At 54.3% G+C, this 25,536-nt stretch overlaps 1 protein-coding gene across 1 annotated transcript; it reads right to left on the bottom strand.

The window, feature by feature from the left end:
- Positions 1–1,406: 1,406 nt before the first annotated feature.
- On the bottom strand, positions 1,407–19,810 carry NCF1 (neutrophil cytosolic factor 1). Its single transcript, XM_036308680.1, has 11 exons — positions 19,684–19,810; positions 9,745–9,825; positions 8,476–8,551; positions 8,162–8,327; positions 6,863–6,924; positions 5,480–5,602; positions 4,890–4,997; positions 3,718–3,835; positions 2,458–2,565; positions 1,819–1,964; positions 1,407–1,672 (listed from the first exon to the last, which is right to left on the bottom strand). Exons 1-11 carry the CDS (start codon positions 19,753–19,755, stop codon positions 1,557–1,559), a joined length of 1,176 nt encoding a protein of 391 aa, XP_036164573.1. The 5' UTR covers positions 19,756–19,810; the 3' UTR covers positions 1,407–1,556.
- Between the last annotated feature and the right edge of the window lie 5,726 nt (positions 19,811–25,536).

Raw genomic sequence — 25,536 nt, 5'->3', positions numbered from 1 at the left:
CGGTCAAAGGCATGTACCTGGGTTGCAGGTTTGATCCCTGCCCAGGTCAGAGCGCATGCAAGAGGCAACCAATCGTTTCTCTCTCTCTCTCTCTCTCTCTCTGCTCTTGCTCTCACTCTCGCTCTCTCCCCCTTCCTCCCTCCCTTCCACCCTCTCTAAAAATCAATGGGAAAAAATATTGTAGCCCTAACCAGTTTGGCTCAGTGGATAGAGTATCAGCCTGTGGACTGAAAGGTCCCAGGTTTGATTCCGGTCAAGGGCATGCGCCTTGGTTGCGGGCACATCCCCAGTAGGAGGTGTGCAGGAGGCAGCTGATCAATGTCTCTCTCTCATCAATGTTTCTAACTCTATCCCTCTCCCTTCCTCTCTGTAAAAAATCAATAAAATATATTTTAAAAAATATTGTAGGGTGAGGATTAACCAAAAAAAAAAAAAAAAGAAAAAAGAGAAAAGAAAGGAAAAAAATGAAACTAAAAATTATGAAAATAAATATTTTGCCGTATACTGTATTTAATTTTTTTAAGTTATAATTGCACTGAACAACCTAAAAGGTTGGGGCTGCCTGTGGTTAATCATTCCACAGCTTTGTATGACTTTTTCAGCAAACAAGTGTCTGCAAAATGCAAACGGAGTTAAGGGCCGAGTGGTTTTCTCAAGGCCTCTCTCCATCGTTTCATAGTCAATTATTCTCTTTTGAAGCACCTATCCCCTTGCTAATTTTCTCTGATCTCTCAGGGTGGCAGCCTTGTCTAACCTCAGGTAGCCGCTCCCCCACAGGTGCAGCTCTTCATGCTACCCATGGCCTTCATGAAAAACTCGGACAGGGCTGTGACCTCCGCTGGGGGGTCGTGGGGGAAGTTGTTGACGCCGAGGTCCGGTTGCATACTGCCCTGGCCTTGGCCCAGATCTGCAAGATTTGCAGCTCCAATGTGCACCTTAGAGTCTTCGCATTTTGGGAAAGACCTACAGCAAAGCCTTTGAGGCCATGGGCTAGCGACAATGCTGGGGTAAGTGGCGGGGAGCTGTTCATCTGAATATTTGCTAACTGAGCAGGTGCCTCCTCCCTCTACCTAAAGTGCAAATGTTTTGTCAACTAAGGCGCACACACGAAGTCACTCACTGCCCTGACTCCCCTCCCTGCGAACTGTGCCCAGCCCTTCTTCGGGGCTGTTCTGTGGTGGAGCCAGAGTTCAGGCAAACGGCTGACAAACGAACGGCCAGCGGTAGACACGAGTTCCCTTTGCATTTGGCCTTGTGCAAACCTGATCTTGGCCAAGGCCGGGGCAGTATGCAACCGGACCTCGGCTTCTGCAACTTCCCCCGCCTCCCCCCGCCCCGCCCCCCAGAGGTCACAGCCCTGTCCAATTTCTAGCCCAGCACCCCCTCGAGTCTCTGCGAAGCCACTGTCCACTCTAAGCAACATTTATTGAGGGTGGCGGAGAGCGAGGTGGGGCGGGGCCCGGAGTGCCTTAGGCAACCAGACCTCAGGCTCTCATCACATATAGACAGGGATCCCGGCGGAGGGCACAGAGCGCCATCGAGGGTGGTGCCCGGCCTCAGACGGGGGACGCCAGCTTCCGCTTCGTGCTCTCGCTGCAGCGGTGCAGGATGAGGTCTGCGCTGGGCCGCGGGGGTACCGCCGGCTGCGGCTTCGTGCGGTCGGTCTCCTCGGCTGGCAGAGGGCACGGCTGGGTAAGAGGCCCCGCCCCCGGCCCTGTCCCCCCCCCCCCGGCCCCGCCCCGCCTCGGCCCTGCCCCCTCCCCGGCCCCGCCCCGCCCGCCTCCGCGCATCCTCCCGCCCCGGCGTCGGGGCGCTCACCCAGCGGGCTCCCTGCGCTCTGCGGCCCGGGCCGCGCCTGGCGGCGGCGCTGCTGCTGGAAGCGGACGCTGTTGCGCCGATAGGTGTCCTGGCTGACGCGCTTTCGCGATCGCTGGTGGATGCTCTGTGCATTGCGGATGGACGACCTGGGCCCGGCGGGACGGGACCGTAGGTCATCGCCCCGCCCCGGCGTCCCCGCCGCCCGGCATCGGCCGCGTCCCTGCCCGCGGGGACTCGCCTGGCCCCCCGGGGGTCAAACGACTGGCCCGAGGAAGTGGGGGGCGGGAGGGGCGGGAGGGGCAGGCGGGGAAAGGGAGGTCCGGCGCGGACCCTTGCGGGGCCTCAGAGCCCAGGTCCATTTCCCACGCCCTCACCAGCCTTCAGCCAGCCCTCTCCCCAGGAAGCCCCCCGGACTGCCACCGCCATCACGGACCATCCCCAGAGACTCTAGACATAATGCCTTTACCCCGACCGCACACCCTGCTCTCCTACGCCCCAGTGAGGGTGCTGCCTTCCCCGCCAGGCTCGGAACCCTGCCCTGTGTCCCCTGCCCCAGTCCTGCCAAGCCAAGGCCCACAGAGGGAACCCGTGGTGCACCCTCCTGAGCCCCGCCCGGCGCCCCCAGCCCACAGGACTCACCGGCGGGGCGGCGCCCCTCGGCTCTTGATCTGGCGCTGGGCCTGAGCTATGTCCTGCCCCGACTTCTGCAGGTAAATGGCCGGGAAGTGGCCTGTGGCGTCTTCTTTCCTGCAGCAGAGATGGAAGTCCAGTCAGTGGGAAGATCGGGGCTCCCTCTACACGGCTGGGTTCAAGGCAGCTGGGAGTGGCAAATACCCGCTGGCCAGCACCAGACCCTGCCCCTCGGGGCCTCGGTTTCCTCATCTGTGCAGCACAGGCCCTCCGGGCTGAGACGTTGCGAGGAGGAGAGAATTAGCAGGTCTGGATCTTTCCGGGGACACGTGTTTGCTATCAAACATCTGCAATGTTGCATATGTCAGTTTTTCTTTTCTGGAGGTGGCCTGTGTGTACTAAGTAACTCCACTCATCACGTTCTCCTATGCTTTCTTCCAAAAGCTTTTGAGTTTAGGGTTTTTGAACTTTGTAAAACCCGTGATCCATCCCAAATGTGTATGGTGTGAGGTAGGGTTCTAGGTTTATTTGTTTGTTTCCATATGGATATCCAGTTGTTCCAGCACTGTTTGTTGGCTAGCTTTTCCCCCCTATTCTATTATATTTAGGATGGGGGAGGGGGAAACTTTACATAATACAGACTTCACTCAGTAAAACTGATTTTTCTTGGACGGTGGAAGAATCACAAGCAGATTCTCAGGGGTGTGTGATATGGGGTTCACTACGTGTGGATCTAAAAGTGTGGGAAACCCTGTCTTGGGTGGGTGGAGGTGGAAGAAGATATAGATTGGATAAATGGTGATGGGGAAAAAATAAAAATAATACAATCAAGAAAAAAGAAAAGAAAGAAACTCTGTCTCAAAGCCTCCAGCCCAGGACCATGCTGAAGATGGGTGTTGTGGCCACAAGTTCGCTGAGTCATGGCTGGCCCTGTGACCCGAGGCCGTGAAAGCATGTCAAGGACCTGGGGAGGCCCAGTGGCTCCAGGGAGAAGTCTCTGCTTTCCCTAGAACTGGGTCAGGGGAGAGGGCTGGGGGGGGGAGGGGGACAGAGGGAGGACACTGAACCCCAGAGACGAGGACACTGAACCCCAGAGACAAGTAGGGTGGGACCATCATTCATCGGCCCCCATTATGGACACTGAGCCCAGAGAGGCACAGTCGCTTACCCAGGGTCACACAGCTATGTCAACCCATGTCCACCCTGAGCCCAAACAGACCCTGCCCCAGGCCAGGGCTGGTGAAGTGGGAGGAGGGGGTGCTCTCCTACCTGATGACCCACCAGCCGTCCAAGAGCTTATGAATGACCTCGATGGTTTCGCCCTCCTGGAGGGATATCTCATCTTCCTCTACAGCAGTGTATGCTTTGATGGTGACGTAGGGCTCACCTGGTCCACAGTGGGGGGAGGGGGGAGCATGGTGTGAGGATCTGCCCTGCACAGGACTCATCACCCCTCCTCTCCTCTCTGGGCCTGGGGCTTCCTCCAGCTGGTCCTTCTTGGTCCCCTGCAGGCTCCTCCCAGCTCCTATGGGGACATCCTGGAGTTCTGCCCTCTCTACCCTCTCCAGCGGTTCTCAACCTGTGGGTTGCGACCCCTTTGGGGGTCGAACGACCCTTTCACAGGGGTCGTCTAAATACATCCTGCATATCAGATATTTACATTACAATTCACAACAGTAGCAAAATTAGTTAGGAAGGAGCAACAAAAATAATTTTATGGTTGGGGGTCACCACAACATGAGGAACTGTATTAAAGGGTCGCGGCATTAGGAGGGTTGAGAACCACTGCTCTAGACCCACCATCCATACCAGGGGCCAGGAGCTCCCACGATTTCAGAGCCCTGGTCAGGCATGGAGGCAGAGTGGATCTGCCGGAAGTGCGGACTGCAGCGCCGCCCACAGGGCACCTGAGCCACTCAACTCCGGCCAGCTGTAGGCATGGGGGCTGCAGGCCCCGCATACACACCTCTTCCAGTTTTAAAGAGGAAGCATAAATCCACATAAAATTATGAAATCTCTCCACTTTAACATACGGGTAACCAATTCTAACTGCTGACAACCTCCACAAGACTCCAAACAGCCCAGGAGCTGCCAGTTTTCCCTTCAGTCAGTATGATACCCCCTCCTCCAGGCAGCCCTCTTTCCTGAGCCTCAGGTCTGCTCACCATTCAGCTTCCCACTGGACCTGGCCCTAGCCAACTGCCACCCAGGATCCCAGGCTGACCTCATCACCCCCCACCTCTATTCCTCCTCCTGGTTCCCTGCCCTGCCCACTGCCTACCAGAGCCCCCAAGCCAAACTGTGGGGTCTCAGCCCTGACTCCCCCTCTGCCCAGCCCCCATTATATCCAACCCCAAAGGAGTCACTTCTGGCTTCTCAATATGCCCCTGCCCCTCCCCCGCTTCCTCCCACACCCTATGGCCATGGTGGACAGGGGGCACCTGCGTAGTTGGGCTCTGGGTCCTCTGCCTCATCAGGACTGTCCAGGGGCTCCAAGTAGGAGGCTGGGACCCAGCCTCGCTTCGTCTTCATTTGGCAGAACCACCAGCCTGTGCCCGGTGTGTGAGACAATAAGTCAGGTTGGGCCTGGCAGCCTCCCTCAGCCATCTGGGTGGTGAGGACAGTTGGACAGGCACACAAACATCCAACACTCGGATTCAGAAATGTCACCTTCGCCACACCCCACACCAAAATCACCCCCACCCCCACACACAGGGTCACAGAATCACAGCGTGGGACCCACTTCACACACACGATGAGGAGTTGGCCTGCCCCCCGGGGAATTGACCCTCAGAGATGCACAGTGAAGCCTGCAATATGTGCAGATGCTACGGCCGCCCCAGGGTCCACGCTCAGAGAGAGGGTGACCTGCAGCGTGGGGGGGACAGTCAGGGCCCCAGGGCCAGGCAGGGAGGAGGCCCGAGGCTGCCTGGAGGGCAGAGCCTTGGCGGGGGCGGGGGTGGGGCGGCTTGTGGCCACAGGCCCAAGCAGCGGGGGAGGGAGGTCCGGGCAGGGCAGGCAGGAGGCTGACCGCTCTCGCCCTTCTCCACGACGTCCACCACGTCGCCCGTGGCCAGAGCCATCTCGGTGCCCGAGCTCTTCTCGTAGTCAGCAATGGCCCGGTATGTCTGCAGGATGATGGGGCCGGTGATGTCTGGGCAGAGGGAGGACAGGGTGAGTGATGCTGTGGGGTGAGCTGCCCCTCCTGGCTCTCCCTGTGGTCCCCACTGTCCTATCCCCACCCAGCTACAGGCACCCACAGGTGGCTGCGCCCTGCCGGCGGGAAAGCAGCAGAGATGAGCTTTGCGGCCCTGCATTTAGTGAGCGCCTAGTGTGTTCCAGACACTGGTCACACTACACACGTTCCCTTTCTCATTTGATGAGGTTACCAAGCAGTCCTCCTCAACTTTAACTGCACACAAATCGCCCAGGGATCGTGCTGAAATGAGTTTCTGATTCCATAGGTCTGTGGTGAGACCAGAGAGTGCATTTTCAACCAGTCCCAGGGGCTGCTTCTGCTGCTGCCGTTATGGGCTGAATTTGCGCCCCCATATAATGAAGCCCTAACCCCCAGTACTCTAGAATCATAGTGTATTTGGAGATAGAGCCTTTAAGGAGGTGATTAGGTTAAATGAGGTCATCAAGGCGGGGCCTGACCCAATAGGACTGGTGTCCTTATAAAAAGAGGAAGAGCCAAAACCGGTTTGGCTCAGTGGATAGAGCGTCAGCCTGCGGACTGAAGGGTCCCAGGTTTGATTCCGGTCAAGGGCATGTACCTGGGTTGTGGGCACATCCCCAGTGGAGGATGTGCAGGAGGCGGCTGATCGATGTTTCTCTCTCATCGATGTTTCTGACTATCTCTCTCCCTTCCTCTCTGTAAAAAATCAATAAAATATATTTTTTTAAAAAAAAAAGAGGAAGAGTCACCAGGGGTGTATGTGCACAAAGGAAAGGCCATGTGAGGACATGGCAAGGAGGCAGCCGTCTGCAAGCCCAGGAGAGAGGCCTCAGCAGAAACCAACCCTCACACCTTGACCTCAGACGTCCAGGTTCCAGAACTGTGAGAAGTAAATGCAAGCTGCTGGCCTGTGGTACTGTTATAGCAGCCAGAGCTGGAAAGGATACTCTGTGTCACCCCTGAAGGCCACATTTGCCTTCAACCCTGTTGATTCATTCAACCACAGCCTCCCCCAGCATCTGTGCTGGGCTCTGCAGCCGCGGAGGCCGGGGAGGTACCTTTATTTGCAAGGAGCTCCCTTCGCTATCCAGGGAACCCCAAAGATCCCAGAGTGTAGCCACCAACACCCTCCACAACTGCTCTCGCTGCTCTTTCCCTGTGCACCCTGAGCCCGGCTCCCTAATCATGTCAACAGTCCCCCTGGGTGACCTGTCCTGGCTTCCCCGGCCCACTCACCGGCAGCGGCAGCGTTGGTCTTGCCATCTTTAGGCACCAGGTAGGTCTCCGGCTTTTTCACCCTGCAGCAGAGGAGGTCTGGGTTAGCCTCGGGTTCCCCGGGGAATGGGGGTGCGGGGGATGGGACCGCTGCAGAGAGAGGGCCGCGACTGGCCTGGCAAGGAAAGGGCATTGGGGGTTACGGGGGTTGCTCCTCCAGCCTGAGGCGGGGACCCCAAGGAGAAGGCGCCAACCGTCAAAGGCTGAAAGGGCCTCCTCCCAGCTGAATACTGAGGCCCTGGCTCTGCTGTCAGCTCCCCGACCAGCAGCCAATGGGAAGGCCCCCCCCCCCCCCCCCCGCTGGGAGCTGCCCTTCCCGGCAGCAGGGGTGAGTTCAGGGGCCAGTAAGCACCGGATGGTCTTCGGCAGCCCTTTCCTCCCTCCGGTCTCCCCCCCACCCTCAGTGGCCGGAAAGGGACAGAGAGGGGGTCCTGCCAGCCTGTCCCCTGAGATCCCACTCAGCCTCAGGTGCTCCCTGTGGACAGGAGACCCTTGGGGCGGGGCTGCCAGAGAACCAGGTGACAAAAGGGAGCCAGGGGCCCAGGACCTGTTCAGCAATTCACAGAGGCCGCGCACCCCACATCCTCTCACACTTCACTCTCTGTAAGCCAGTGGTTCTCAGCCTTCTGGCCCTTTAAATACAGTTGCTCATGTTGTGACCCAACCATAAAATTATTTTCGTGGCTACTTCATAACTGTAATTTTGCTACTGTGATGAATCGTAATGTAAATATCTGATATGCAGGATGTATTTTCATTGTTACAAATTGAACATAATTAAAGCATAGTGATTAATCACAAAAACAATATGTAATTATATATGTGTTTTCCTGCGGTCTTAGGCGACCCCTGTGAAAGGGTCGTTTGACCGCCAAAGGGGTCGCGACTCACAGGTTGTGAACCGCTGCTCTCCGTAGCACCTGGGACTACATTTGGCCCTCACTGCCCCATCACACATGGGTAAACTGTTTTCAAAAGGCTTTTGGACCCCCTGCCCCCAGTGCCTCCTGCAGCCTTGACGCTCAGAGGGGTCCAAGTGGAGACTTGGAAAGGATGCTGAGTGGCTGCAGGTCACACGAACCAGGGTTGGAATTTTGCCTCCTTCTCTTTCTGGCTGTGTGACTTCGAGCAAGTCAATGCCCCTCTCTGAACTTCAGCCTCCTAACCTGTAACCTGGGGGAAGTCCCACCCTGCTAGGGGGAGGGTTACCACCCCATTTCCTGTCCCACCTGCCTCGGAACAGGAAAGGAGGCCACTCACTGGCTGTCGGTGGGGAGCTTGAGGTCGTCGGGGCGCACCTTGAAGAAGTCAAGGAGTAGTGGGCAGCGGGAGATCTTGACCGGCAGGCCCATGAGTGCATTGCAGTACTCGGTGAGCGTGCCCTGGCGGTTCTCGGCTGCCCGCTGCCCGTCAAACCACCTCGGTGCTGACCGGATCAGGGAGGGGCACCAGAGAAACAGTGAGCACATTCTCGAGGTCCAGTCCAAGCAGGGGCAAGGACAGAGGGGGCAGCTTGGAGGGCAGGTGAGGGGAGCCAGGACAGGTGACCCCACCCAGGTGACTCAGCCCCTCACCTGGCAGATGGGGGATGATCCTGTCCTCTCGGTTGATGTCCCCGGCCTCAATAGGAAACATTTCCTTTAAGGTTTTCTAGACAGAAAAGAAAACGAGAAGGAATATTTTTTCATTGCAACACTGTAAAAGCACAACATTAGAAACGACCTAAATACCCTTCTAATCCTCTGGCCACAAACTTCTGGTGACGGCCTTGATTCCTCTTTTCCTCTCCCACCCCACAGCCAGCCACCAGCAGATCCTTTCGGTTCTACTGCAAACATCTATCCAGAACCTGACCCTTCTCACTACCCACACTGCCACCACCCTGGTCCGAGCTTCCACCAGCCCTGGATTTTATGTCCTTCTTATGTCTCTTTCCCCTTCTGCCCTTGAGGGATCCTCTTAAAACCTAAGGGATCCTCTCAATCCAGCATCCAGAGGCATCCTCTTAAAACCTAAGTTGGATCCTGTCCCTCCTCTGCTCAGAATGCTACTCGCCTCTCAGCTCCCTCAGAGTGGAAGCCAAAGGCCTCATGTTGGTCTACAAGGCCCTGCTAGACCTGGCCCTGCCCACCCCACTCACCCCTTCTGCCATCACGCTCCCCCTGGTACACTGTGCTCCAACCAACCTTGAACACTCCAGGCCCACTCCTGCCCCAGGGCCTTTGCATGGGCTATTCTCATTCTCACCCTACATACACTGAGTGGCCAGTTTATTACGACCAGCCAGATTATTATGACCACCCCATCAGTACTTCATTGACACTTCCAAAAATACTGCATATTGAAAACTTCCTAAGCAAATACTCTCAAGGTTTTGTTGTTATTATTATTATTATTATTATTTGCATAACTAATTCACTTCATTGTACTGATGGGGTGGTCATAATGATCTGGCCACTCAGTGTATATCAAGTATGTCCCTAAAGAATACTCTCTTGAGTTCGTGTGGAATGGGCACGGAGTTTCTGTGTGGGAAGATGAAGGCATTTTGGAGATGGATGCTCATGATCAGCATATGACATTGTGAATATACTGAATGCCACTGAGCTGTACTTAAATGGTTAAAATTGTAAATTTATGTTATGCACATTTTACCACAATAAAAATAGATTAAGTAAAATGTTTCTTAAAGTTTAAGAAATGCCCCCTTAACTGTGGGCTGGTGAGGACAGACTCCGGGCGCCTCAGCTCCCAGGCAGCACCTGGGTCTCTCTCCCCCCTGAGAGGCAGAGCTGGGACTGGGTGTGCCGTCCCTCCCTGCCCCCCTGCCCCCAGGCACTCACATGGAACTCATAGATCTCGGTGAACCGCCGGTAGACCAGCTTCTCGGACAGGTCCTGCCACTTCACCAGGAACATGTACACCTGGGGGTGGGAGGGCCTCGTTCAGCTTCCTAGGAGGCATCGCCCGCCCCCAAGTGAAGCCTGAAGGACTGGGGACAGAGCGCTCTGTGGGGCACCCTGACCATAGAAAAGGCACTGGATTCAGGGACCCCAGAGCTGCCACGCTCCAGCTTTAGGACCCAGGACAAGATGATCGCCTTTCTCCAATTCCTCACCTGTCATTGGAGATAAAAGTAGGACCTCACCATAGGGCTGGTATGAGAGAGTTTCAGGAGGTAAGATACAGAAAGCGCTGAGCTCAAACAGTACAAGAACCCAGTAAGGTACTATATTGTTCCATGTACATAAAATGTCCAGAATAGACAAGTCCATAAAGACAGAAAGTAGATTAGTGGTTGCCAGGTATGGGGAAAGAATAGCCACTAGCAGGTATAGGCTTTGGGGCGGGGGGGGGGGGGGGTGTTAATGGAAATCTTCTAAAATTGATTATTGCAATGATTGCGCAACTCTATGCACATACTAGTACTAAAAACCATTGTATGCTTTACATAGGTGCACTGTATAGCGTGGAAATTATATCTCAGTCAAGCCATTATTTAAAAAATAATTAAGCCTGGCTGCTGTGGCTCAGTGGTTGAGCGTCAACATATGAACCAGGAGGTCACAATTTGATTCCCGGTCAGGACACGTGCCCGGGTTGCAGGTTCTATCCCCAGTGGGAGATGTGCAGGAGACATCCAATCAACGATTCTCTCTTATCATTGATGTTTCTATCTCTCCCATCCTCTCTAAAATCAATTAAAGAAATATTTTTTTAATGGTGGAAATGGGCCCTGGGCGGTGTTGCTAAGTGGTCAGAGCATTAGCTGGAGCACCGAAGGGTCACAGGTTCAATTGCCGGTCAATTACTGAGGTGCAGACTTGATACGAGCCTGGTCTGGCTGGAGCACATGTGAGAGGCAACCAATTGATGTGTTTCTCTCACATCAATGTTTCTCTCTCTCTTCCTCCCACTCTTCCACTCTCTCTAAAAATCAATGGGAAAAAATGTCCTCAGTGAGGATTAACAACAAAAAGGTGAAATGGTAAATTTTATTATATATCTTTTTTAATCACAATAAGTTTAAAAAAAAACAGCAATGTGATACTATGAACAATAAAAATGGTACAAAATAGAAAATCTAGAAATAGATCAAGTACATATGGAAATTTAGGATATGAAAAAAGTGGCAATTCCAATCACAGATGTAAAGGTGGATTTTTATAAAATTGGTGTTGGGACAACTGACACGCCTTTTAGGAAAAGGGAAAATTGGATTTGTTTTTCACACCACACAGCAGAAATAAACTCCAAGTGGATCAGAGTCATAAATGTAAAAACTGAAACCATGTGAGTGCAACGAAACCGGCCCCCCCTACACTGAAACCAGGTGGCCCCCGAGGCACCTCAGACCGAAACCAGACCATAATGGTTTTTCTCTCTCTGTTTATTTTTAGTGTTTTTCAGCAGATTAACACCAGGCCTCCTCACCGTCCTCCAGGGACCACCAGACTTGGCTGGTCCCAGAGGCGGAGCAGGCGCAGTTAGCAGGCAGATGACCCTCGGCAGACCTGGAGAGCACGGCAGAGCCAAGCCCTCGGAACCCAAGTAGCAGCACCCTTGTTGGCCAACTGACTCTTTTTTTTTTTTTAATCTATATTCTTATTGATTTCAGACAGGAAGGGAGAGGGAGAAAGAGAGAGATAGACACATCAATGATGAGAGAATCACTGATCAGTTGCCTCCTGCACGCCCTACACTGGGGATCAAGTCTGCAGCCCAGGCGTGTGCCCTGACCAGGAATCGGACTGTGACTACCTGGTTCACAGGTCAGCGCTCAACCACTGAGCGACAGCAGCCGGCTGCTGCCTGACCCTTGAAGAAACTCGAGGTTTGTCAGTCAGGACGAAGGGATGTCTAGATCAAATATGGACACGTATAGGACTAACCAATAGACTCTGCCGGGCTGACATGACCTCATGCTGTCCTGCCCTTCCACGCTCCTTACCTTAGTTCCCACACTATCCAGGCCCTGGATTAGAACTGATGACTATGATAGCCCCTCCTCACCCTAATTCTTTAAATTTAAATTTACTTCAAATCTTTATTTGGGAGTCAGATTTGGGCTTTCTCCCTGTCTCCTCACCTGTCTACCTCAGGAATAAAACTCCCTTTGTCTGTGAAAAACCTGCTGTGTCAGTATCTGGCCTTTCTGTGTGCTGGGGCAAAGGACCCACCAACTTTAGTCTGTAACACAAGAAGGAAACATTGGTATACGGGACTTTCTAACAGACTCAAAACCAAAAGTCATTAGAAGATTGTTACTTCAAATACATTAACATTCTTTCAAATTTTGTGTATGAAACCATAAGCAATGCCAAAATGCAAATGATAAACTGGGAGAAAATATTTGCAATACACATCACAGAGGTTTATCTTCATTGTTCTTTACGGTAACATTATATAATGAATAAATACTCTCCTCCAGAGAGCAGAGGAAATGCAGCAGGAGCAGGAGAGCTGGGCAGGTGAGCTGGGCAGGAGAGCTGGGCAGGAGAGCTGGGCAGGAGAGCTGGGCAGGTGAGCTGGGCAGGAGAGCTGGGCAGGTGAGCTGGGCAGGTGAGCTGGGCAGGAGAGCTGGGCAGGTGAGCTGGGCAGGAGAGCTGGGCAGGTGAGCTGGGCAGGTGAGCTGGGCAGGAGAGCTGGGCAGGTGAGCTGGGCAGGAGAGCTGGGCAGGAGAGCTGGGCAGGTGAGCTGGGCAGGAGAGCTGGGCAGGTGAGCTGGGCAGGAGAGCTGGGCAGGTGAGCTGGGCAGGAGAGCTGGGCAGGTGAGCTGGGCAGGTGAGCTGGGCAGGAGAGCTGGGCAGGTGAGCTGGGCAGGAGAGCTGGGCAGGTGAGCTGGGCAGGTGAGCTGGGCAGGAGAGCTGGGCAGGTGAGTTGGGCAGGTGAGCTGGGCAGGTGAGTTGGGCAGGTGAGCTGGGCAGGTGAGCTGGGCAGGAGAGCTGGGCAGGTGAGCTGGGCAGGAGAGCTGGGCAGGTGAGCTGGGCAGGTGAGCTGGGCAGGAGAGCTGGGCAGGTGAGTTGGGCAGGTGAGCTGGGCAGGAGAGCTGGGAAGGTGAGCTGGGCAGGTGAGCTGGGCAGGAGAGCTGGGCAGGTGAGCTGGGCAGGTGAGTTGGGCAGGAGAGCTGGGCAGGTGAGCTGGGCAGGAGAGCTGGGCAGGAGAGCTGGGCAGGTGAGCTGGGCAGGAGAGCTGGGCAGGTGAGCTGGGCAGGAGAGCTGGGCAGGTGAGCTGGGCAGGAGAGCTGGGCAGGAGAGCTGGGCAGGAGAGCTGGGCAGGTGAGCTGGGCAGGAGAGCTGGGCAGGTGAGCTGGGCAGGAGAGCTGGGCAGGAGAGCTGGGCAGGTGAGCTGGGCAGGAGAGCTGGGCAGGTGAGCTGGGCAGGAGAGCTGGGCAGGTGAGCTGGGCAGGAGAGCTGGGAAGGTGAGCTGGGCAGGTGAGCTGGGCAGGAGAGCTGGGCAGGTGAGCTGGGCAGGTGAGCTGGGCAGGAGAGCTGGGCAGGTGAGCTGGGCAGGAGAGCTGGGCAGGTGAGCTGGGCAGGTGAGCTGGGCAGGAGAGCTGGGCAGGTGAGCTGGGCAGGTGAGCTGGGCAGGAGAGCTGGGCAGGTGAGCTGGGCAGGTGAGCTGGGCAGGAGAGCTGGGCAGGTGAGCTGGGCAGGTGAGCTGGGCAGGAGAGCTGGGCAGGTGAGCTGGGCAGGTGAGCTGGGCAGGAGAGCTGGGCAGGTGAGCTGGGCAGGTGAGCTGGGCAGGAGAGCTGGGCAGGTGAGCTGGGCAGGAGAGCTGGGCAGGTGAGCTGGGCAGGAGAGCTGGGCAGGAGAGCTGGGCAGGTGAGCTGGGCAGGTGAGCTGGGCAGGAGAGCTGGGCAGGTGAGCTGGGCAGGTGAGCTGGGCAGGAGAGCTGGGCAGGTGAGCTGGGCAGGAGAGCTGGGCAGGTGAGCTGGGCAGGAGAGCTGGGCAGGTGAGCTGGGCAGGTGAGCTGGGCAGGTGAGCTGGGCAGGTGAGCTGGGCAGGAGAGCTGGGCAGGTGAGCTGGGCAGGAGAGCTGGGCAGGTGAGTTGGGCAGGTGAGCTGGGCAGGTGAGCTGGGCAGGAGAGCTGGGCAGGTGAGCTGGGCAGGTGAGCTGGGCAGGTGAGTTGCCACTCAGCACCATCACACTTCCGTAGAAACAGCTCCAAGGATTGGGGGAAATCACAGAAGGGAAACGTTTTAAAAATTGACAGTTTTATCAAAGTCTCACAGGGTCGCCCATTTATTCGGGGTTGGGAGAATTATTTTACCTGTAGTTAATTCCGCAATCCAACTTTCCTGATCTACCCCACCCACAAAGGGTAAAGTTAGAAAAGAAGTAGATTTAACCCAATGCAGGAATTTTCGTCTGATGCAATAACTGAAACAGCTTTCAGGTAAATTGTCAGTCTCTCAGGTTTCTCCTCACCGCGCCTCTCCTTAAGATGACAGCAGGTTGGCAGTTACCACATAGCTTCGGGGTGTAAAAGTACAGCACAGGGAGTCTGGCCAATAATATTGTAATAACTACGTACGGTGTCAGGGGCACCGGACTTCTCAGGGCATCACTCCATACGCAACAGAAGCGTCTAACCACTGTGCTGTACACCTAAACTCATACAGTATTGAATGTCCGCTGTAATTGAAAAAATTAAATCAATTGACTGTAAAAAAAAATACACATCGCAGATAAAGGGTTAATATTTCCAATATATAAAGAACTTTTTTTAATTTGAAGAAAAAAAAACACCAAAAAAATCTGATAGAAAAATGAGCAAAAGGTATGAACAGACAATTCATGTCACACACGTGTATGTGTGACCCCTACACACATAAAGAGGTGTCTGGCTTTTCTCACAAGAACATAAGTGCAGGGTGACTAGGTAATTGCAAATTAGTGGAAACAATCTAAAGGGTTGTTTGAAGAAACAATGGTATAGTCATACAATGGGGTATTTAAAGATGAAAAAAAATACCCAAGAGACTCAGTGAATTTGGAGGTAACTCCAGGATGTTATAGGAAAATGAAAAATGAACATATGTCACCTTGTTTGTTATCTGTGGTCGTAAGGAAGAAATAATAAGAAAATTTCATATAGTTCCACTTATTTTTGTAAAGAGAAATACAGAAAAGATGAACCAGAATGAGTGTTTGGTCATGTTTTTATAACATTTTGATGTCTGGTCACATGTGAATATTTCACATATCTAAAAATAAAACTAAACCAACAAAGAGGGGCTTCAGCTCCAGGACAGCAACACCGAGCTCGTCTCCTCGCAGGAACACATCAAAGCTACACCAGCGGACGGGGCAGTTCCCCCTGAAGAAGAGCTGAGGGCTGGCCGAAGGGCTTCTGCACAGCAAACAAGAGAGGCCGCCCGGAACAGGGAGGAGCACGGGAGACGGCAGGTGGGCACCCACCCAGCACACTGGCCTGGGGCGCCTGCCCGGAGGTACAGCTTAAAACAGTAGTTTAAAGCAGCGGCTGCCAACCTTTGGGACCTCACCAAAAGGACCGCAGACCACCGGTTGGCGACCGCTGGTTTAAAGGGTACCCAGGCCACACAGGAAGGAAATCCACTCACTCATCCTAGAGCGGCGGTTCTCAGCCTGTGGGTCGCGACCCCTTTGGCGGCCGAACGACCCCCTTTCACAGGGGTCGCCTAAGACCAGCCTGCACATCAGATATTTACATGACGATTCATCACAGTAGCACCATGACAGTTATGAAGTAGCAACGAAAATAATTTTATGGCTGGGTCACCACATGAGGAACTGTATTTAAAGGGCCAGAAGGCTGAGAACCGCTGCTGTAGAGCCTTTGCCAAGTGGGAGAGGAACTGCAGAAACTCTCTCGGGTTGAGGGCAACAGAGCACCATGTGTGTCCCCACGTCTTTCTTTTGTTTCGTTAATCCTCACCTGAGGATATTTTCCCCATTGATTTTTAGAGTGGAAGGGAGAGAAGGAGGGATGGAGAGAGAGAGAGAAGCATTGACATAAGATTAGTTGCCTCCCACACATGCCCTGACTAGGGAAGGGGATCAAACCTGCAACCCAGGTACGTGCCCTTGACCTGGAATTGAACCCACAACCCTGCAGTGCGTGGGCCAACGCTCTAACCACTTAGCAATACTGGCCAGGGCTGTGCCCCACTTCTTTTTTTTTTTTCACTTGAAATCGTTACATTTATATTATGTGAATTTCACCTCATTAACAAAATAAGTTCAAGAAAAAAGAGGGCCCTCCCTCCTTATCTGCTGTGTGGCAGTGGGCAAAGCTCCTAACCTCTCTGGTCCTCTATTTCTTCAGCTGTAAAAGGGGACCACCGCAGTCCGACCTCACAGGAGGCTCAAAGATTAAAGGCGGAGCACCGTGTGCCCCCACTTCTTGATCCAGACACTCCAGCTGCAGGCCAGGGCCGTCCCAGTGCACCCCAGGCCCCCGGGCTCTGCTGCCTGTCCCCAGGACCCGCTGCGGCTGGCCCAGCCCCAGCAATAGGTCCGGCTGGCCTATCAGGCCGCCCTGCACTGCCTGCCTCCAGACTCTCCTCAGCCTCACACCTGCCACAGCTACTACTTCTGCCCAGGTGTGGCTTGCCCCTGAACTTGCTGTGGACCAGCAGTCGCCAACCTTTCAGACCTCACGGACCACCAAGTCCAGCCCCTGAGGCTCCCATTTGCTCCTGTTCAGCTCCAGACCCTGGTTCAGCTTCTCCCCGGGGCCTAAAAGAAACCTAAGCCAGCCAAGGCAGTCCTGCTGCAGCCTGCCCCAGTGACTTCCCTTGGCCCATACCCCTTCCAGCTCCAGCTCCAGGCCCCAGTGAACTTGCCCCCAGGACTCCCTTAAGGCCCACAAGTGCTCCAGCTCCAGGTTCCAGCACCAGCTGGCTTGCCAAGTGCACCTGGCTCACACACTCTGCAAAAGGGAAGTGGCTACACTGGGCCACTCATTCGAGACCAGGAGAGGTTGCTGGTTCACCTAATTCATATAAACAAACACAGAGACAGCCAAAACGAGCAGAGAAGTGTGTTTCAAATGAAAAACCCAGACAAAACCCCAGAAAAAGAACTAAATGCGACAGAGACAAAACATTCTAAAGAGTTCAAAACACTGGTTATAAGGCCGCTCAATGAACTCAGGAGAAGAATAGATGAACTCAGTGAGAAATTTAACAAAGATAGAAACCACAAAAAAGAACCAGCCCGAAATGAAAAATACAATAACTGAAATGAAGAATACATTAGGCCCTAACCGGTTTGGCTCAGTGGATAGAGTGTCAGCCTGTGGACTGAAGGGTCCCAGGTTTGATTCCGGTCAAGGGCATGTACCTTGGTTGCGGGCACATCCCCAGTAGGGTGTGTGCAGGAGGCAGCTGATCGATGTTTCTCTCTCATTGATGTTTCTAACTTTCCATCCCTTTCCCTTCCTTTTTGTAAAAAAATCAACAAAATATATTAAAAAAAAAAAAAAAGAACTGCAAAAAGCACTTAAATTTGCCCTGGCCAGTGGCTCAGCAGTTAGAGCATTGGCCCGTGCACCGAAGGGTCAAGGATTCCATTCCCATTCAAGGGCACGTACCTTGTTGCAGGTTTGATCCCCAGCCCCAGCCCCAGTAGGGGCTTGCAAAGGAGGCAACCAATTGATGTTCTCTCTCTCTCTCTCTCTCTCTCTCTCTCTCTCTCCCCTCCTTCCCTTCCACTCTCTCTAAAAAAAAACAATGGAAAAAATATTCTCGGGTGAGGATTTAAAAAAAGAAAACTTGCCCATCTGGCAGGGCTCAGCGGTTGAGTGTCGACCTATGAACCAGGAGGTCACAGTTTGATTCCCGGTCAGGGCACATGCCCAGATTGTGGGCTTCATCCCCAGTGTGGGGCGTGCAGGCTGCAGCCGATCAATGATTCTCTTTCATCACTGATGTTTCCATCTCTCTCCCTTCCTCTCTGTAAAATCAATTTTTAAAATATATTTTTTAAAAAAAGAAAACTTACATTTGACTTACTAGGTTAGTAGGTTTATTGTAATAGTGAGATGGGCATAGTAATTCTGAAACAAGTGTATGTGTTTTGTTGAATTGAGCAAAGAAGTAAATACATGGATGTTGTTGGGAGCCAGGCTTCTCACAGTGAGAGGAAGGAGCTACAAATATGAAATGGTGAAAGGCAAGAATGAAATGAAATGGCAATTTTCCCCAGTCTGTCTACTAGAAGGACACGAGTGATGACACCTCAGTGGCAATGAGCACACCTAGCTTCCAGATCTTGGGTTCTAATATCACTCCCCACTAAAAAGAATCAGGGGTCCTTAGCAACATGGCTGAGTCCAGGGGTGGGGCTGGGAGAGTAACCTGGACCATCTTGTGCCAGAAGTAAGAATGTGCCCAGGGAATGGCAGGCACAGAAGCCAGCTTGAAGGAGCTCCCACTGACCAAATCTGAGCATCAAAATAAGTTATGATAGTAATGGATTACAATCCATTGAATAAAATCAGAATCCATGGATCCATATCGGCAGAAGTAAACAAATAAAAGGAGAAGGGAAGGCCCTTACAGAAAATGTTGAGTGATAAATGCAGAAGGAATGATTGAGTGTAAAAATCATCATGTAGCAATCATTGTAGTCATCTGATTCAGCCATCAGCTACTATAAGGAACGGGATATTCACATATCTTCAAATATCTCCCCACAGGTCAGTCTATTTAAAACAAAGCGGGGGAAAGTAACTGTCCAGTAGAGGAACTTGGAGGACCTGCCCAGGACTTGGTGCCCAATGCTCTTGGCCAGTATCAGAACCAGTCACAGTCCCCTGCCACCTGGTAGGATCGATGAGAACCCAGCATCACCCAGAGCCATCTGTGCATAACCTGAATCGAGTGAAGTATCGGACACACCCAAATCGAGGGACAGACTACAAGATAACGGGTCCCATCTCTTCAAAACGGCCAAGTCGAGAGGACAAAGGAAGACGGACTGACCCGGATGAAGGAGTGCTGAAGAGACAGGACAACTGACATGGAACCGGTGATCTGGGATTGGATCCTGGACCTGAAATAGTCTTACAGCACAGAGGACAGGTGACATCCGAATAAGGTGTGCGGTCGGATTACAGTGTTTATCAATGTTCATTTCCTCATTTTGACACATTTGCACCCTGGCTCTGTATGAGAAAGTCGCTGATTTTAAGCAATACACACCACAGTGTTCAGAGGTTATGAAACAACTGCTCCAACTCAGCTCTCAAGTGCTTCAGGAAATTTATATTCAGAGACAGAAGGGACCAGGGAGGGAAGGAGGGAGAGAAGGAGGGGGAGAGGGAAAGGGGGAGCAGAGAAAAGAGAATGCAGGTCGTCCCTGGCCTTCCTCTGGGCTTGGGGACCCTATATGGGGTGCGATGTCTGGATAGACACTCCCCCAGGTCCCCATGCGGCTGCGGCTGCGGGGAGACTGCGGGGATGGAGAGCCCGCCCCCCTCCGGGAGGACCTCTCCCTAAAAGCCGGGGTGGTCAGGGAGGGCTGCCTGGAGGTGGAGGCGCACGCCCTGGGCCTGAGCGCGGGCTGGCTGCCGGGCAGGGGCAGGGTACGGGAGTGGAGAGGGGGCTCGGCTGGGCGCGCAGTGAGGTGGGCTGGCAGGGCCGGGTGCCCGGGCGCGCATCCTTCTAAGGGTCCCACGTCCACTGCTGACCCCGACGGGCAGACTGAGGCCCGGAGACAGGGAGCCCTTCGCCCGCGGTCTCGCCCTGCCACCCCCGCGGTCCGGGACCCCCCGCCCCCATCCACCGCTCACGTAGTGCTGGCTGGGGGCGTAGCGCTTCTCGAAGCCCAGGAGGGCGATGTGGCGGATGAAGGTGTCTCCCATGGCGGGCTGCGCGGCCGCTCTGGCCCCGGCGCCCCGGGCTGGGCCTTAAATGGGCTGGAAAGAGGAAGTGGCCCCTGTCAGCCGGGCTGGGGCAGGAGGGGCGGAGGGCGCAGAACGGGCTTCCTCCTTCTTTCATCGTCTGGGTCGCCCAGGCCCCCACCGCGGGGACGCGGACGCCACTCGCACGCAGGGGTGCGGGGACAAGCCTGTCCTCGTCCTTGTCCTCCCCGTGGCCCGCAAGGCCTCGCAGGTGGGGACTCCCTCACCACCGCTCCTGGCGGCGGCCTCTGCCCCCCCATGTCCTCTGCCGCCCCCAAACACAGCGGGCTGCCCCCCCCCCCATGTCCTCTGCCGCCCCCAAACACAGCGGGCTGCCTCCGCGCCCCCTGGCCCATCTCCCACAGACTGTAACTCCCACATAAAATAGCAAAACTTCATGCCTCCCCAGGCCGCCTTTCTGTTTTTATTCAGAGTACTTCCCACAACTGGCAAATTACCCATTGCACGTTTGCCGGAGTGTGAGCCCCGTGAGCACAGGACTTGGCCTGCTCAGGCCCCCAGTGGACCCCCTTCAGCATCTGGAGAGCGGCTGCCTCACTCACTGCTGAATGAATGGACGCCTCCAGGGCCGTGTGCGCAAGGGTAGGAGCACGAACACATCCCTGTGTGAGCCCGGCTGAGGGCCAGTGGCAGCTGGGACAGACTTTCTGACCTGAGTTCAAATCCTGGTCAAAGAATGGGCCCTCAGAGCTGGCTGTGTCCTCCTGGGTGAAATGGGCCATCTCTGCCCAGAAGGGGATTTGGGAGGAAGAGGTGAGGAGGGGAGCAGCACACCTGAGAGAGGCCAGTTTGTGGCCCAGGTGGGCAGATTGCAAAACTGAGACATGACAAAGGCAGGGGGCACCGAGAGCGCTCAGGGCCATGGGCCCCCCTGGACTATTGGGGGCGAGGGTTGGGTTGGTGTCTGGCTCACAAGAACTTGTTTGGGAGGTCCCCTTCAGCCGCTGCTGCTCCCTCCCACCTGCAGGTCACCAGCCCTGGGTGTGGCAAGCCTTGCAAATCCTTTCCATTGACGCATCAAGGATCTTCCCACACAGGATACACTGCTCAGCAATGACACGGAACCGCCACACACAGGGGCGAACCTTCCGACAGTGCAGTGGGGGAGACGGCAGGGGGAAAGCACACCTGCAGAACGTGTCTACCCAGCACCAGCTGCCCACGCCGGTCTGGGGGGTTGGAAGGCAGCGTGACCTGGTGGGAGCCGGTACTGCCGGGGGAGCAGGAGGCCGCAGGTGATGGGCCTTTTCTTGATAAGGATGCTCGTTCCACAAGTGTGCGCACTTTCTGAAAATTAATGTAGCCCCAGGCAAGGAAATTTGTGGATGGCTTTGGTCTCTGGGTCTGTTTTACTTTAATAAAAAGTTGAAAACAACGAATGGACTGAGTGACTTCACATCAGGCACAGAGCGCTGGGCTCACTGCTGAGCGGCTGCCCTTTAATTGTTCAGTAAGTGGCCCCTCCCTGACGGGCTCTGTTAGTCTCTGGTCTGCCCTGTCCCACAGGTGCTGCTTGGGGTCCCTGCGCAGAGGTCATACTCACAGCACTGCTTACCAGGGCATGTCTAGGGGAAGGGCAAGCAGGACCTCCTCCTGAGCTCAGGATCCGTGGCCCTCAGCACTTCCTTCCCTTCCTCCCAGAAGTCTTTCCACTCTTGCATAACTGCCTGGCTGGCTGCCCTGGCCAGAGGACACCAGCCACAGCGGCTGGGCTGGAGCCGGGAGCCGGCAGCTGCTACCTTTCCACTTCCCTCCTGCGGCCTCCCCATGGCTCGCCTTGCCCCTCACATGGCCTCCGGCAGAGAAGTGGCCAAGGCGCGAAGTGATAAGAACTCGTTTTACCCTGTGGTGACCCATCAGCAGACTTACAGCCTTTTGCCACCATGAGGTAGGACTGAGTTTTATGCACTGGCTGCCGGCGACCAAATGATTAGAAAAGGAGTAAACAGAAGTGAAGGAAGGAGGTAATGAATAAATATCAGATTGGGGAGTGTGAGATACAAACTTTTAAAGTTTTAAAACTTTTAAATTGTGAAATACATAGAAAATTGCAGAAAAATGTACAGTTTCTTATAAAGTAGATATCTAGTTCCGTGTCACCTAGAGCTAGGTTCTATGGGTCTGAGAACAATACCGAGTCCCCAGAATCCCCCCCTTCCCAGTGAAGTGCGTGTTAGTGAAGGACTTACCCTGGGTCAGGAGTGCTTTATATCTGTGATCACATGTTCTCCTCACAATGAGGTGATCAGGTAGGTACAACTATCATCCCACTTTATAGATGGGAAAGCTGAGGCTCAAAGAGGTAAATAGGTTGCCACAACTGGTTAGCAAAGAGCTGGGGCTTGAACCCAGGCAGTCTGGATCCCAGGTCCCTGCTCCTAACCACTGGGATCATCTGCTTTGTTTTTTAACATTTTTTTTAAACTTGATTTCAGAGAGAGGAAGAGAGAGGGAGAGATAGAAACATCAATGATGAGAGAGCATCATTGATCGGCTGCCTCCTGCACGCCCCTACTGGGGATTGAGCCCACAACCGGGCATATACCCTGACCAGGAATCAAACCGTGACCTCCTGGTTCATAGGATGCTCAAACACTGAGCCATTCAAGCCGGGCTCTTTTTTCTTTTAATCCTCACCAGGGGATGTTTATGTGTGAGGAAGTGAGGGGTGGGGGGAGGAGAGAGGCATTGCTCAGTTGCCTCTTGTATGGGCCTGGACTGGAGATGGAGCCTGCAACCTAGGTATGCGCCCTGACCGGGAATCAAACCCATCACCCTTTGGTACACAGGACAGCTGAGCCACCCAGCTAGCCCTGCTTGGTTCTTGAACAACATGAGAATGAATGGTGATTGGTGGTTCACACGGGAGGCCTCGCCAGCCTGCATGAAGCCCCAAAAGAGGGAAACTCTTACATTGGGACAGACTGGAGGAGAGGTGGGGCTTCCCAGTCTGGCCTCAAGAGTCTTGGCTTCTCTCTAGAGGCCACTTTCTCCACTCGGAGGCCTTACCCAGAGGAGCTGGGCTGGGCTGACCAGTTCCTCAACCAGGAAATCCCCGAGGCGGGCCATGGAGACAGGCTGTGTGAAGAGGTGTTTGGCATCTCAGCCTGAGGCCCAGGCAGTGCTTCCGAGGGAATCCTAGAATTGGAACAAGTCAGCCCTCGCTTAGGAGTTTTCCTTGAAGCCCTCCTGCCCCCTCTCAAGCGAGCAGCCTGGGTCCCCATGCCAGGCCCAGCGAATAAGGCCTCTGGGGCCAGCCCACAGGGCCAGTTCTCACCTGGTGCCTAGAGTAGATGGGGCCCCGAGTCCCTGCTGACAGGTAGGCAGAGGGGCCACTCAGTGGTGGTGCCAGCTGTGTGGGGCTGAGGCTCTAACCGCAGGCTGGTGTCTCTATGCAGAAATGTCAGCCGCTCACTATCCGCTTCCCAGGGGACCCTGAATCTTCCTTTCTCGCAAAATCAGACTAGGAATGGGCTCTGGCCAGGTCTGGGGTGGACCTCGAGTCCTCCTCAGAAGGGAACAGGTGCCTGCACTTAGGAGACAGGCTCAGGGCACAGAGTCAGTGTTGGGAACCATACGCCCTGGAGTCTCTCCCCCCCTTGGCCTCTGGAAGGTGGAGGGCATGCGCACACTGACCACTGGCTGTGGGCACGGTGGCTTGACAACCACATGGGCCTGCTTTGAACCCTGGTTCTTTCATTTCTGTGTGTCCTTTGGCAAGTTAACACTAACAGTGAACCTATTTCTTGGGCCATTGTGTCCCATGACAGCAGGCACTCAGGTTGCTGGGACCACCTGTGCAAGGCTTGGACCACGGGTGGGCTCACGTTCTCTGTGGGAACTGTTGGTGGGAGGTGGGCGGGACTGTGGGATACAGCCTCGGGTCTAGGGCTGGCAGAGCTCAGCCTTTCCTCTGCCAGGGATAGAGCAGAGGGCAAGGCCTCACACAGAAAGAAGCCTGGGAGTCTGTCCCACTGTAATGCAGCTTCTGACACCAAAAGGGCCTTTGGCAAATACCTAATGAATGGGGATCCTGCAAGCAAGTCCTACTCCAAAACCAGGAGCCCCAACTCCTCCCACTGTCTCCCGGGGCCTGCTGTGCCCGGCTCCAGACCCACCTCCCGACTCTTCCTTGCTGAGTGGGCCCAGATGTGGCATTCAGTGAGTTATTTGAAACTCATCAACCACCCACCCAAGGTTAATCCAGCAGCAAGCTAGGACCTCAGGGAGTTTTGTGACGATGCTTGAATTTGAAATGAAGTCCAGTACCAGGGAAATCCTGCCTCTGGATCCAGTCACCAGGGCTGGGCGGCGTTTCCACATCTCCCCAGCCCTGAGTGCAGGAGTCAGCTGGCGGCATGATGAGGCCAGGCTGGGATTTGCCAAGGGCTCAGTACCTTTGGCAATTCCAAGGGTACACAGGACAGTAAAGACACACAGGAACACACAGGTCTGGAGGGGTGGGTCTCCTGTAGACAGGTAGCTAACAGATGTGAAGTGGCCGGTCTTGCATGAAGCACCAGGATCACAATGATGCCACTTGTGGGACGGAAGCCCCCGAGAGCCTGCGAGGCCACACTTGCTTGCCATCTTCTACCAAGGGTTTTTCCTAGAGGATCTAGACTGGTCGCCATAAGGGAGAGGACACTTTTAGCCTAAATTGCAGAGCATCAAGTCAATAGGCCCTTTCAGGATTTATCTTGATCTCATGACCTAGGATGTGGGCTGTCTATTCTTTTGCTGCCTCTTGGTGGGTCTGCCCCACTCTTACTGAAACACGTGGGGACACCCTCACCAGGTCCTCTCGGGCACTGGCATGGTCTTTGATCGCTTTATGGAGCTTGAGGCACTGGAGACTTCAAATGAGCAGCCTTGAGACCACGCATGAAGTGGAAGCCTGTAAACCACCTTGCTTCTGAGAAGGAAATCTGGCAGGAAACACCTTTGCAAATGGATATTGTATCATAGCTTGCTTTCAGCACTAACTTTTCTGACACTTCCTCAAAACAAAACCAAGAGGTATGCGCGGCTGGGGGTGAGGCAGGGCAGGCGGGGGAGGTAGAGTGACACAAGACCCTATTAATCCTGCTGTGCTTTGTTTTTCTCAGCTCCAGGGGTGAGGAAGACCCTGGGGCAGCCAGGCTGGGCCAGCCCACTCTGTTTTTTAAAAGTCAACAGGTCATGAGGCTCCTAGGGAGTCATTTCTACAAACCAGCTGCAAGCGGCCTTAAACTGCTCTGAGCCAAGGTTGGCAGCCAGGAGGTGAAGCACAGAGAAGTTAATTACCTCTTATCCCATATTGGAGTAAAACAGAAGCCAAACTAGAGGCTGGGAAAGCAACTTCTGGGCGGGGGGCAAACAGAAGGATGAACAGCCCCATTTGTGCTCATCCCGCCAGACTCACAGGTCTGAGCAGCACAGTGAAGGGCCCATACACTAGAGAGCGGCCTACAGGCCATCTCAATTCCTAACATGCCACCCCCCCCCCCCCCCAAAGAACCCGAGGCATCCCTGGGAGAACGGCTCTTCTTCCAAACCCACACTTCCACTGAGGACAAGCACTGGGCCGTGCGTTCCAGAGATGCCCACTGGTGTGTGGCAATGATCTGCCCACTAACAGTTAAGCCAAGCAAGTTCCCGGAATTCTAGTCAGGGGCTGGGGTGCCAAGTGAAACTGGAAAGGCCTGTTCAGTCTTCCTCTCAGGCAGACCTTTCGGTCCC

Source organism: Myotis myotis, unplaced genomic scaffold (genome assembly GCF_014108235.1).
Source record: "Myotis myotis isolate mMyoMyo1 unplaced genomic scaffold, mMyoMyo1.p scaffold_m19_p_5, whole genome shotgun sequence".
In the NCBI taxonomy this organism is placed as follows: domain Eukaryota; kingdom Metazoa; phylum Chordata; class Mammalia; order Chiroptera; family Vespertilionidae; genus Myotis; species Myotis myotis.
This window is presented reverse-complemented; position numbering and strand designations above follow the sequence as displayed.

Bases quoted from the DNA above. Each gene is read 5' to 3' on its own strand.
- NCF1 (XM_036308680.1), bottom strand. From the start codon at position 19,755: ATGGGAGACACCTTCATCCGCCACATCGCCCTCCTGGGCTTCGAGAAG. The intron at 6,925-8,161 runs GTGAGTGGCCTC...CCTCTGCTGCAG, and splicing joins AAGCTCCCCACCGACAGCCA to GGTGAAAAAGCCGGAGACCT. The intron at 1,673-1,818 runs GTGAGCGCCCCG...GCCCTCTGCCAG, and splicing joins GAGCGCAGGGAGCCCGCTGG to CCGAGGAGACCGACCGCACG.